The 14,154-nt window shown below is 48.1% G+C and overlaps 1 protein-coding gene across 1 annotated transcript in view; it reads left to right on the plus strand.

Annotated features, from left to right (window-relative positions):
- The window catches only part of BRPF3 (bromodomain and PHD finger containing 3), a 39,694-nt gene that overhangs the window by 7,005 nt on the left and 18,535 nt on the right, over positions 1–14,154 (plus strand). The window contains exons 3-8 of the mRNA XM_021098638.1: positions 2,518–2,674; positions 5,386–5,517; positions 7,563–7,691; positions 7,984–8,296; positions 9,004–9,315; positions 10,916–11,425. Of these exons, the coding sequence (XP_020954297.1) occupies positions 2,518–2,674; positions 5,386–5,517; positions 7,563–7,691; positions 7,984–8,296; positions 9,004–9,315; positions 10,916–11,425 (1,553 nt within the window). The remainder of the gene's footprint in view (positions 1–2,517; positions 2,675–5,385; positions 5,518–7,562; positions 7,692–7,983; positions 8,297–9,003; positions 9,316–10,915; positions 11,426–14,154) is intronic.

A 14,154-nucleotide genomic window follows, 5' to 3' on the forward strand; every position in this document is an offset into this window, starting at 1 on the left:
GTGTAGCAGAGAGATCATGGGTTCAAATCCTTCCCGGCTTCACCATCTTAACTGTATTAATGCCTTTGACAGTGCATTTAGCCTCTGTTCCTAAGCTGCCTTTTCCATCTTTTTTAACATGGGGATGATGTGATCCACTTTGCAGTTTGGGCATTAGGGTGGAGATTGTGGGGTCTCATTAATTCCATTCTCACCCCTTCCCATTCCCCACTTCCCAAACTCTGAACTTAAGACTTCTCCTTTGGAGTAGTTGAGCCAGCTAAGTTTTTTTGTTTGTTTTTGCCTTTTGTCTTTTTAGGGCCTCACCTGTAGCATATGCAAGTTTCCAGGCTAGGGGTCAAATCAGAGTTGTAGCTGCCAGGCTACACCACAGTCATGGCAACGCTGGATCTGAGCCTCATCTGCGACCTACACTGCAGTTCACGGCAATGCTGGATCCTTTAACCCACCAAGCAAAGCTGGGGATTAAACCCGAGTCCTCATGGATCCTAGTTAGGTTCCAAACTCCTTGAGCCATTATGGGACTCCAGCTAAATTTTTTAAATTTTTAATATTTAATTAATATTTTAAATTTTTTTTGTCTTTTGTCTTTTTTAGGGTCGCACCCGTGGCATGTGGAGGTACCCAGGCTAGGGATCTAATCAGAGCCACAGCTGCCGGCCACAGCCAAAGCAACAGCAACGCCAGATCTGAGCCGCATCTGTGACCTACACCACAGCTCATGCAATGCTAGATCGTTAACCCACTGAGTGAGGCCAGGGATCGAACCCGCAACCTCATGGTTCCTGGTCGGATTCATTTCCACTGCGCCACGATGGGAACTCCCTAAATTTTTTTAATGTTTATTTTTATGCAGGTTTTATTTTATTATTATTATATTTTTAATTTCTTTAGGGCCGTACTGTGGCACTTGGAAATTCCTGGGCTCGGGTCAAATTGGAGCTGCGTCTGTGACCTACACCACAGCTCATGGCAATGCTGGATCCTTAACCCACTGGGCAAGGCCAAGGATTGAACCTGCACCCTCATGGATACTAGTCTAGTTCTTAACCTGCTGAGCCACAATGGGAACTCCATTATACAGACTTTATTTTATTTTGTTTTTTAATTGATTTATTTATTTTTGCTTTTTAGGGCTGCACCTGAGACATATGGAGATTCCCAGGCTAGGGGCTGAATGAGAGCCAAAACTGTCGGCCTCTGTTACAGCCACAGCAATGCCAGATCTGAGCCACATCTGTGACTTACACCACAGCTCACAGCAACGCCAGATCCCCGACCCACTGAGCAAAGCCAGGGATCGTATGCACATCCTCATGGATACTAGTCGGATTCGTTTCCACTGTGCCACAGTGGGAATTCCCTTTACACAGATTTTAAAGGTTGCTTTCCATATCCAGTTATTACAAAATATTGGTTATATTTCTGGTGTTGAACATCATCTTTGAGCCTATCTTAACACCCAGTAGTTTGTTTCTCCCACTCCCTCATGCCTGCATTGCCTTCCCACCCCCACTGGTAACCACTAGTTTGCTTTCTATATCTGGGAGTATGCTTCTTTTATATTCAGTAGTTTGTTGTGTTTTTTAGATTCCACATATAAGTGATATCATACACTATTTATCTTTGTTTACCCAGCTAAATTTTCAGATTCTCCATCCTCTTACACCTTTAGATCCATTTTTTTAAGTTTGGTTCAAATTAGGCATTTTTAGACTACTGAGATTTTTGTTTGTTTGTTCTGCGTTTTTCTGCGATTTCTTGGGCAGCTCCCGCGGCATATGGAGGTTCCCAGGCTAGGGGTCGAATCGGAGCTGTAGCCAGCCACTGGCCTTCGCCAGAGCCACAGCAACTTGGGATCGGAGTCTCGTCTGCAACCTACACCACAGTTCACGGCAACGCCGGATCCTTAACCCACTGAGCAAGGCCAGGGATCGAACCCGCAACTTCATGGTTCCTAGTCGGATTCATTAACCACTGAGCCACGACGGGACTCCCAAGACTACTGAGATTTTTAATGAAAAGCCAGAGGTCAGACAACTCCAAGGGCTCAGAAAGCAGTAGCCTGCTGTGTTCCTACTAATTTTCTTTCCATCTTGGCTGTGGTCTCCTCCCTGGTCTGGTGGATGCTTAGGCACAGGGAGCAGGAAATAGTGACCACATTGGCCACAGTTTACTCAAGTTCCTGTTCTCTTTTGCTGCCTTTATCAAGAGTGGGGTTGTTGGAGCACAGGCCTGTTACTCAGGAGTCCATGACTGCAGGATCAGAGTTCCTGGGAGAGGATTCTTTCAGAGGATCAAGACTGCAAGGCAGGAGGTGGAAAATCAAGTGAAGTATCTCTTGCTGAATCTGAGCTGCTTGACTTGCTGTCCTTTTCAAGCCTTAGAGGCGAAGCATTTGGCCACTTTATTCTGTTCTCCTCTCTAAGGTTCAGAAATGAACCAGGGTCTGGATAGGAGGCTGTAATCTGGACTGCTCACTGACCTTGTCTTTTACTCCCTGTGCCTCTACTCAAGGTTGAACAAGATCTGTAGTGGTCTCTCCTTTCAGAGGAAAAACCAGTTCATGCAGCGGCTTCACAACTACTGGCTGTTGAAGCGGCAGGCACGGAACGGTGTCCCCCTCATCCGGCGCCTGCACTCCCACCTGCAGTCCCAAAGGAATGCTGAGCAGGTAGGTGAAGTGGTAATTCGAGGGTGGTGAAGGGAGACGGAGAGTATAGAAGGAGAGATGGGAGTTCCTGCCATGGTGTGGTGGGTTAAGAATCCAACTGTAGCAGCTTTGGTCACTGCGGAGATGTGGGTTTGACCCCCTGCCTGGCACAGTGGAATCAAGGATCTGGCATTGCAACAGCTGTGGTGTAGGTTGAGGATGTGGCTCGGATTCAGTCCCTGGCCTGGAACTTCCATATGCCATGGGTGCGGCCGCTAGGAAAAAAAAAAAGGAGAGATGGTTGGGGTGCCCCCCCCTGAGCTCTCTGTGGGGCCTTTGCCTGTAGCCATCACCCCTCTAGGTAGTTCATCTGAGCAGGATCCACCATCCTTCTGGGTGAGATAGGCTTGGCTTAAAGCAAATTCCAGGGGAGTGGAAAGCAAGCTCAACTTTCCATTTATGTGGGCAACCCTTTAGATAGGGCAGAAAGGAAGAAGTGGGCTAAATAAGAGAGGACCACATTGCATGAATTAGGAAGAGGCACAGTTTGCTCAAGACACTCTACCACTATCTGCCAAAAAAGTGTTTCAGAAATTGGGAGTTCCCATTGTGGCACAGTGGAAACGAATCTGACTAGGAACCATGAGGTTTTGGGTTTGATCCCTTGCCTCGCTTGGTAGGTTGAGGATCCAGCATTGCTGTGGCTGTGGCATAGGCCAGTAGCTATAGCTCCAATTTGACTCCTAGCCTGGGAACCTCCATATGCCGAGGGTGCGGCCCTAAAAAGACAACAGACAAAAACAAAACAAAACCCCACAAATTAACCACCTAAGTTGTAGTGCGCAGCCTGCCCAATTGTGACATTTTTTAGCCATTAGAAACTGGAGCTGCTGCACGTTTAGTGTTTGCCCAGATGGTGGAGGCCTCCTGAAAGCCCTTTTTTTTAAAAGCATATTTAGTTCTCTCTCCCTCTTCACTTGTTCCATTATTTCTGCCTTTAAATATTCCCTCACCAATGCCCCAGAGATGAGGCAAACCTTTCCATGACTCTGGTGCCCTCTGTTGTGTCTAATTTCACTTTTGCTTTTGTAGGTGAAATCCTGAAGGGGGAGTGTGTATTTGCTCTCCTTGAAATGGTCTGCTTGCTCCCCTATAGCCTCTCCTGGAGCATCAGCAACCCTCTCCCAGCCTAGCAAGTCTTTCCTCCGATTCCCATCTTATAGACCGTTGGACTGCATTTGATACCACAATCACTTTGTCTTAGAGTTTCTCCGTGACACCATTTCTCGCCACCTCTACCGCACTGACTGTAGCATGTGCTGATCCTAATTCTTACTCCTTAATGGTAACACTTCCAGGGGCTCTGCTGCTGGCCTGTTGGCTTGAAGAGCTTGTCTACTCATAGTTGTCAATAACTGTGTAGCAGTAGCTCTAGGTTTCTTGTCCTGTCCCCTCTCTTTTCTGCCCTCAGTCCCTCTGGGGCAGAGGAACTATAGATGTCCATGTAGACATTGTTTTCTGTAACTCAAATATTAGAAACTGAATTCGTTATTGTTCTTCCTGTCCATAAACGTATTCTCTATAATTGTTATGGAACATTCTTCCTTCTGACCTCAGGCATTGCCCACCTTGGGGTTACTTTTGATTCTTCATTCCATAATGAGCTACAGTTCATCATCCTCCAACCTGTTTTAGGGGGATATATCAGTATCTGGCTCTTTATCTCCATTTCCCAGCTACCTTGCTCACCTATGTCCCCTTGATTTCAGCCGCAGCTTCCTGGGTTAGCCTCCAGCTTCTAATTCTTTCTTTGCTCTACACCTGGTGCTATTTTAACTGTCTTTTATCCTGTCATTTCATTTCCTTTTCTAGAACACATTCCCCTCTCCAGGAAGGCCATATCCAGGCTTCTTTGCCTGGCACTGGAGGTTTCTTGCTAGCTGGATCCTGGGTGTTCCTTGGCTTTTGTGGTTTTCCAGTCTCTGCTCTGGCCAGCCCATTTTTCTTAGCAAGCAAAGAATCACTAATTCTGCCTCCATACTCTGCTCTGTGGTCCCTCCGGTTCCAAAAGAGGCCTTTCTTACTGCTTTGTTCACCATGTCGATTACTACATGTGAAACCCTAGTAAGATTGCTTGCCCCAGGAATCCCTGACACAACCCCAGCCACTGAGATCTGCTCGATTTTATGTCCTCTCAGCATCTTATATTTAGTTTATCTGATCAGTTTTTGTTGTCTTTATGCTGCTGTGCCCTTTATATCAAACTCGGGGCCTCTTTCTTCCCTCAGCTACACTGTAACCTCTTCTAGGGCAGGAGTCATGTTTGTGCTGCTGGTGGTGGTGTTTAAAGTATGTTCAAGTCAGTCAGTACAAGTTTGTATTAAAAACTTCGCTTTGTGTTCTAGCCAGGCCGAAACTCTAGGGCGAAATTTTTTCCATCCTGAGGTGTCTGTTAGTTTCCTCCTGAAATTCTTTCTTGCCCTGAGGATGCACAGCTGCTCTTTGGTGTCCCTGGAGGTAGGGGGATCAGTCCCAGCTCTCACACCAGCAGTGAAGGAACATTGTTGTAAGGCTGAGGACACACAAGAGGAAGGCATGGATGTAGAGGGGGAGGAAGGGCTCTTGGGGAGCATGGGTCCAGGAAGTGAGGCCCCATGAGGCTTGGGCAGGGAGAGGACTTTAGGTAGGAAGGAGGCCCCCAGCTCCTCTTTCCTTTCCCATCCTTCCTGCAGCGAGAGCAGGACGAGAAGACAAGTGCGGTGAAGGAAGAGCTGAAATACTGGCAGAAGCTCCGGCATGACCTGGAGCGGGCACGGCTGCTAATTGAGCTGATTCGGAAACGAGAGAAGCTCAAACGGGAGCAGGTGAGGAGGTGCCCCCAGGGGTCTTGCTCAGGATCTTTTTCTCCCCTGTCATTGCAGCTTCAGGAGACCCAGGAGCCTTGTATCTGCTGTCAGCTTTCTCACCTTCCTGACCAGCACTGTGGGCTCTTGTCTACTCTGCTTTGGGTGTGGTGCTGCTGATGGCTTCAGACTTTGGGGGTTTACTTTCTCGTGGTCTCAAGCATAAGCTTAATATCGTAGGCTTGGGCCCGTCCCTGGAGCTTCTGACTCAGGAATTCTCAGGGGCAACCTGGCCTTAACTATTTTAAAAAGCTTCCCAGACCATTAAGGTGAGTATCACCTCTGACCAGGGAGCTTCTGAGGGTTCTCACTTGGCGTTAAACACTTACAGTCTTGGAGTTCCCTGGTGGCTCGGGTTAAGGATCTGGTGTTGTCATTGCTGAGGGCTTGGGTTGCTGTTGTGGCACAGTTTCGATCCCTGGTTTCGGAATTTCCACATGTTTTTGGTAGCCAAAAAACAAAACCAAAAAATACTTAATAGTTTTGAGTCATTTAAATTTTCTAACCTCTGTTCGAGGAGATTCTAAGCCTCTGAGCATAGGGAATGCTGAGGTAGATAGTGTAGCATAGGAATTAGGAATATGAGCTGTGGCACCAGGCTGCTTGGGTTTAAATTCTGGCTTTGCCAGTTACTCCTTGTGTGACACTTAATAAGTTGCTTAGTCTCCTTATGCCTCAGTTTCTTTGATTATAAAATGGGAGTAATAGTAGAACCTACCTCATAAGGTGGTGAGGATTAGATGACTAGTACCTGGTACATAGATGTGGCAGCTGCTATCATCATCATCATTATTGATACTCTTGGCATCCCGGAAGTGTCTCCTGTGGCCCTTTGCACATGACAGAGCAAAAACTATTAACTGAATGAATGATGAGCCAAAACTGTTCTCCCTGGTCCAGGAATATCAGCTGTTACTCACTTGCTTCAGAGGCCTGGGTTAGAGATGTTCCTCTTTCTCTTTTTCCAAACTCCACTTCATTGTTTGGCTCCAGCACAAGCCCTTCTCTCATGGACTTATAGCCTGAGTTTCCACCTCTGAGCCTGGGCAGCCATACTTAGCATGAGTGGCATGGAGGACATCTCATGACCCCGTCCATGGAGTCAAACTGGGTCATCCCAGGCCTGGTCCTATGTCCAAGCTTTTCTTCGCATTCAGAGAAATATATAAGGGAAAGGATATGGGCAGGCCTGTTTTGATGTAGCCAAGAGGCAGGGGTCCTCATAGTCTAATCCATGGATTCCCAACCTTTTCACATTAGGGCACACATAGAAAATAACATTTGTACATCATAGTGCTGCAAATATGTCAGGCTACTTGCTGCCTAAGGAGCTAAGCCCAGAGGCTCTGGTCACCCTAGGCTGACCTTAGAGAGTGGTCAGTGGTCAATGGGATCAGTCTCTCAGAATACTACGTGGGAATTCTGGCCCAAGGCATATTTTATATCATCAGTGTGCCCCTTGAATTAAGTCCGACCTGGGTTTAAATCTTTTCTCTGTTCTTTCCTGGCCAGGTGACCTTAGGTTAGTAACTCCCCCTCATGGTCTTTTTCAGGCCTCAGATTCCATGTTTGTAAAATGGGAGTAATCCTTCAGGGTTATTGTGATGCCTAATTAAGGTAATGTAAGTAGAAAGACTGTGTGGTGTAGTGGTCAAAAGCACACGCTGTGAATCCCAGCTCTGTCCCTTATTAGCTGTGTGTCACTTGGTTACTCCCTATTTGTCTCAGTTTTCTCTTTGTAATAACATTACTTGGCGCTTAGTAAGGACTCTAAGAGTATTAGCAATTATTACTATAATTGGTGCTGGATATATAGGAAATGTTCACAAGTGGTAGCTGTTGCTATAATTTCTAGGCTGAGGGTTCAGTGATAGTTCCTCAAATATACTGATCAGCTTAATATCCTGTGTAAATTTATTGTTCATGATTGGTGAAAGTCAAGTTACCAAGAAAAGATTTGGTGCTTCTTTGGAGGGTGTCCTAATTTCTCCCCACGTCCCCCATAGGTCAAGCTCCAGCAGGCTGCCATGGAGCTAGAGCTGATGCCATTCAATGTTCTGCTGAGGACAACACTGGACTTGCTGCAAGAGAAGGATCCCGCACACATCTTTGCTGAACCTGTCAACCTGAGTGAGGCAAGTTCCCCTCTTACTTCCTGAGCAGTGAGCCCCACCTGAGATGGAAGTGGCGTGTGAGTAGGCCAGGAAGGGGTGGGTCACAGGGTGCACAAAATATGGGGGTGTCTGGCAAGGCTAGTAGACCTGCCCATGGTGAGGATTCAGCAGGCCAGGATGGGCCAGGGCCCTGGGCCTGTGAGTGAGACCCGTGTGGCCAAACCAGAAAACGGGGAGGCAAGAGTGCCGGTGAAGGGTGCGCCTGTTTGGCTAGTAAATGGTTGTTGTAATTGTACAGGTTTTATATGTTTAGGTTCCAGATTACCTGGAATTCATATCCAAGCCAATGGATTTTTCTACCATGAGGCGGAAGCTGGAGTCCCACCTGTACCGCACCTTGGAGGAGTTTGAGGAGGACTTTAACCTTATAGTTACCAACTGCATGAAGTATAATGCTAAAGACACAATTTTCCACCGAGCAGCTGTCCGCCTGCGGGACCTGGGAGGGGCCATCCTGCGGCACGCCCGGCGGCAGGCAGAGAACATCGGCTATGACCCCGAGAGGGGCACCCACCTGCCCGAGTCACCCAAACTGGAGGACTTTTACCGCTTCTCCTGGGAAGACGGTGAGAAGCATGGATGGGTGGGGATGAGAGGAGCCACAGCCTGAAGAGCCAGGGACCTGGGTGGGTCTGGGGGATGTAAGGTAGACTCCAGAAGCAAAGCTGGGGTAGGCACAGGCTGGGGTATGGGGTATGTGTGCTTGTGGTTGGGAGAGTTCTGAGGGTGAAAGTTTAATCACTGAGCACTTACTGAATGGTAGGAGAGGGGTGTTAGGTGCTAGCTGTTTGAAAAGCTTCACCAGGGGCCTTTCTCTCCTGGGCTCTCTCTGTGTGGGCAGCACGAGTTCAAGGCTGGTATATGTCTGGCCCATTCAGAAGAATGTAGGTAGAGGACCAGAAAAATAGAATTGCCTCTGAGACCCCCCCATCCCCCACCCACCCCTGCCCCTGCCCTCTACTTCTCGGTGGCAGCAGCCAGTCAGTCACTTGGGCCATAGGATTGCCAGACTGCCTCATGCCTGCTTTACAGAGCCTGTAATTGTGACTGTGAATTGCTTCTGCAGATGTTTCCCAGATTCTGACCTTGTCTCTGTGGCTGCCCTCTGGGCAGTGGTGTTGTCAGGGGCAAGGCTCCACAGTGATGATGCTGGAAGCTCCTGGCCCAGCATCCCAGGAGCATATTTTGCATCCAAAGAAATCAACTCCTTCCTTCCCCTTGTCCTGGCTGGGCAGGTCCTTCAGCCCCTTCTGTCTTCCCTTCTCCCTGGCAGTGGACAACATCCTCGTCCCAGAGAACCGGGCCCACTTGTCCCCGGAGGTGCAGCTGAAGGAGCTGCTGGAGAAACTGGACCTGGTGAGTGCCATGCGGTCCAGTGGGGCCCGGACCCGCCGTGTCCGCCTGCTGCGCCGGGAGATCAATGCCCTTCGACAGAAGCTGGCACAGCCACCGCCGCCACCACCACCGCAGCCACCATCACTGAACAAGACTGTGTCCAACGGGGAGCTTCCAGCAGGGCCTCAGGGGGATATGGCTGTGCTGGAGCAGGCCCCGCAGGAGGAGCCAGAAGATGATGGGGACAGAGGTGAGAGACAGTCATGGGGAGGGAGGGGGCCGAGGCCAAGGTAAGGGGGAGGTATCTGAAGTCTCATACTGAGGGCATCCTTCTCCAACTCTACGTCTGACCGTCGTGGGCGAGTAAAGCCCTTCAGAGTGGCCACACTTCTATGCGTACCTAGGGATGATATTCAAGATATTTAACAATCTGGAGAGACCCAAATTAAACAGTCAGAGTAGATGTTGACTGTTGCATTAGAGGGAGCTCCTGAGGGCCACTATGTGGATATTTAGTTGCCGGATTGTGAGCAGATTTGGGCTGGGTCCCAGCAGCTGTTTACTAAAAAGAAGTATTTCAGCATTTTGTACCTGATATGGCCATATTGTACATACCAGTTAACTATGAGCTCACCTTATCCCATCATGTAGAGAGGCTTTTAGAGCAGGTTAGGTTTGTGGTATGGAAGGATAGAAAAGAAAGACAGACCCTAAAGATGGTCTGGGCTCGTGGCTTTGACCCTAGATGGCCACATCTATAGGCCCATCCCAAGCAGCTATAGGGCCCAAACTGCAAAGACAGCTGGGGGATGTGATTCTCAGAGACCCAAGGGCCTTACCTGGGTTGCTTTTCATCCTGTCCACTTTGTTGGGGACAGAATTGTCTCGCTTATGCCAGCCCTTGGATCTGAGCCTATAGCTCTCATCCACACAGTCTAGAAGGTCAGAGTTAATCTTCAGAGGAAAAGGGGCCGAATTACAGAGAATGACCCATTTTATTTTAGGTTGGTACATGGCTAAGAGGTCACTTTTAGTACTAGAGGGCTTCATGTTCATCGAGACTCTTGCCAGCTCCCCATATGACTGTCAGCGTGCCACTTGTATCCATCCCCGCTCCTGCGCCAAGGCAGTGCAGAGTCATGCCCAGTGGATCGGCTGCAACAACATCTAGAGTTTTCAAAATATTTTTAGTCTTCATTTTGCAGAGATTCAGATTAGGGAAATCTGAGCTCTGTCTTGGAAGTCTCAGTTTTTAACATTTTCAAGGTGGTAGGCGAACAGACAAGTTTGGAAACCACTGATTTAATTTCCTTGCTCTCGTTTTTCCATATCAGTGAGCTTATTCTTTCTGCTCCTCCTACCTCACTTGGTGACATGAAACAAAATACATTGACAGATGGGAAAACACTTGAGTCTAAAGACAGTTGTAGATTTCTAATCCTGAGGCTGAGGCTTATCTAATTATTGATTAAGTAGGAGGCTTTGGGCTTTCTTGGGTGTAGGGCAGTGGGTTGTAATCTGACTTCATCAGACTTGGCTGATAAACTTAAAAAAAAAAAAATCCCATCTTTAGCAATTTTGTTTCAATTTGTCTGGTATAGGACCTCAGCATTGGAATTTTTAAGGAACTTCTTAGGTGATTCTGATACATAGCCAGAGTTTATAACTCCTAGTGTAGACACAACTTTATCCTAAGTCCTGCATTTTCCTCACCTCAGACCTGAGACCTAGGATGTGTCGAGCCTTCTGATAGGCTACGCTTTTGTTTCTTAGTTGTCAGTGTCATTATCTGGCTTATAGCAACAGACTTTTTCTAAAATGTTCAAGCAGGTTCTCTTTTTCTCTAACAGATGATTCTAAACTGCCTCCCCCGCCAACTCTGGAGCCCACAGGGCCTGCACCTTCCTTGTCTGAGCAAGAATCCCCTCCGGATCCCCCCACTCTGAAACCTATCAGTGATAGCAAACCTTCAAGCCGATTCCTAAAGCCCAGAAAAGTGGAAGAAGATGAGCTTTTGGAAAAATCACCTCTGCAGCTAGGGAGCATGCCCTTGCAACGCCTGCTAAGTGACAATGGCATCAATAGGGTATCCCTCATGGCCCCCGACACGTCCCCTGCTGGTGCCCCACTCAGTGGCGTGGGTCGCCGCACATCAGTCCTCTTCAGGAAGGCCAAGAATGGGGTTAAGCTTCAGAGGAGCCCAGATGGGGCCCTGGAGAACGGCGAGGACCACGGTGCAGTGGGCTCTCCGGACTCCCCTGCCAGCATTGAGGATGAACGGCATTCCCGGAAGCGGCCCAGGAGCAGGAGCTGTAGTGAGAGCGAAGGGGAGAGGTCCCCCCAGCAGGAGGAAGAGACAGGTGACCTTGCCTGGGACTTCTCTCGCCACTTCTTATCTGCTTTTCTGCTTTGCCTTGCCAGCCAGCACTTGGCCCCAGTTGGCTGCTTCCCTTATGGCCCCTGTGGATACCAGTAGTATCATCGAGGGCTCCAGAGCCCACAGTTGGGTCTGGCACACGAGTAGTGACCTGGGGAAGTGGAAAGTAGTGGCCTTGAGCAAATGTTTTGAGAGGGCCACATTTTGTCTGGGGCTGTCTTTGGCCCTGAGGGAGATATAAAGCTATTTAGGATACAATGATTCCTACCTTCATTTTAGCTCACTTGTTCATCAGATATTTATATCAGAGACTCTGTAATCACCAAAATATAGGGGGAAATCAGTAAATAAAACAGGCAGATCTCCTTGCTTATCGGGAGAGAGATCAAAAGCAAATAAGTGAATTACATCCTATATGAGAGGCTATGGAGAAAAATTGAGCAGGGAAGGGGGGTTAGGGATGCAGAAGTGATATATTAGAGTGTGGCCATGGGAGGCCTTCTGCATTGGTGACATTTGAGTAAAGAAGGACCTGAAGGTGGGAGCTCTTTGGGTATCTGAGGAAAGAACATTCCAAAAAGATAGACTAAGAGTTCCTGTCGTGGCTCAGTGGTTAACGAATCTGAGGTTTCGGGTTCAATCCCTGGCCTAGCTCAGTGGGTTAAGGATCCGGCATTGCCATGAGCTGTGGTGTAGGTTGCAGACATGGCTCGGATCCCGAATTGCTATGGCTGTGGTATAGGCTGGCAGCTACAGCTCTGATTAGACTCCTAGTCTGGGAACCTCCATATGCCAGGAGAGTGGCCCAAGAAATGGCAAAAAGCCAAAAAATATAAAAGTAAAGGTTATGAAACAACAACAACAAAAATGATAGACTAGCAAGTGTACAGGTCCTGGAGGTGGAAATGTGCTCTGCCTGTCTGAGGAACAGGGAGGGAACCAGTGTGGCCACAGCAGAGTGAACCAAGGAGGCCCAGAAGTAGATAACTTGTCACTGAAGAGTCCTTACTGCATGTCCAGCTCATCACTGGGAGGGTAGGAGGGTGGGGGTAACAAGTCAGACTCAGCTCCAGCTCTGAAAGAGTTCACAGTCCAGTGGGGAGACTACATGGTCTCCCAAGGTGCAGAGATGTCACAGTGCTGGACAGTAGGTGTGAGGTGACAGCACTGCTAGAGGTGTTCAGGGAGTAAGGCCTTGGGTGGGATTGGGAAGGCTTCATGAGGAGTCAGTGCTGAGCTGACCCAGGGGATAAGGACAAAATATAAAGGAGCAATGGGCTTGGGCACGAGTGTGTGGACACAGGAGGGACAGTTTGGAGAGGGGCTTCTGGGAGCATCAGGAGCCAGTGCTGTGGGCGAGATGGGCCTGGATATACAGGGCCTCCATCACTAGGGTAGTTTAGTCCTGGTGGGATATGAAGACCAGCTTGCTTGGCAAGGAAGGGCCTGCTCTTGGGTTTTGCTCCTCATGTCCTGTTATGTGGTGGCTTTGTGCTGTGTGGCTAGCACATGCTTTTCTCTCTAATGCCTTGTTTTCCAGCATTGCCTTCCCTTTCTGTCTGGCCCAAGTTCCCCTGTTGGCTTCTGATAGGTAAAATGAGTAAATATGTCACTTTTTGATCCCTGTGACTAAGATGTAAACGTTTGGGAAACTTAATGGTAGAAAATCTGACAGGAGGGGAACATTCTACAGGTTGGGCCTCGTTTAATATGCACCAAAAAGATGCAGGGCTGGGATCTCCCGACTGAAGAGGCCACTCCTTTTTTCTTTTTTCTTTTTTCTTTTTTTTTTTTTGTCTTTTTAGGGCTGCACCTGGGGCATGTGGAGGTTCCCAGGCTCTAGGGGTCGCATCAGAGCTATAGCCACTGGCCTACAGCAGAGCCACAGCAACGCCAGATCAGAGCTGCTTCTGTGACCCACACCACAGCTCACAGCAACGCCGGATCCTTAACCCACTGAATGAGGCCAGGGATCAAACCTGCATCCTCATGGATACTATTCAAATTTGTTTCTGCTGAGCCATGACAGGATCTCCCAAGACACTGCTCTTTACTGAAAATTGTGAACTCTAAGAGTCAACAAATTTGCTAGAACAAATTGTTACATTAGTTTTCTATGTTGGAAAGCAAATTACTGCTAGTCTATAGGCCTAAAATAACACCCATTTATTATCCACAGTTTCTGTGGTCAGGGGGCCAGGTATCTGCAATGAAGGTGTTGTCTGGGCTGTCTTCTCATCTGGGCCTTGTGGTCCTCTTCTAAGCTCATACAGGTTATTGACAGATTTCTGTTTCTCATGGTTGTGGGAGTAAGGCTCTCAACTCCGAGATTAGACACCATCATTCTTCACAGAAAATACACAATGTGGCTAGTAGGTTGGTCATAAAGTCAAGAGGTTGAGGCATGAAGTTAGGCAAACTTGAGTTCAAATCCCATCTTCTTAGTAGCTGTGTATGTTGGGGCACATCAGTTAACTTCTGGAGCCTGTTCTCAGCCTTAATATGGGGCAAGTGATACCTTTCTAATTATGGGTCCTGAGGATTGGAAATTGCCTATATAAAGCATTTGGTATATAGCAGTAGATGGTAGCAGTTATTCTTGCCATCCTCTCTGCTATATCAGGTGCAGTGAAATGGCACTGCGAATACTGTGCATTAAAAATGAAGAATCCTGGAGTTCCCGTCGTGGCGCAGTGGTTGACGAATCCGACT

Source organism: Sus scrofa, chromosome 7, assembly GCF_000003025.6.
Source record: "Sus scrofa isolate TJ Tabasco breed Duroc chromosome 7, Sscrofa11.1, whole genome shotgun sequence".
NCBI lineage: Eukaryota > Metazoa > Chordata > Mammalia > Artiodactyla > Suidae > Sus > Sus scrofa.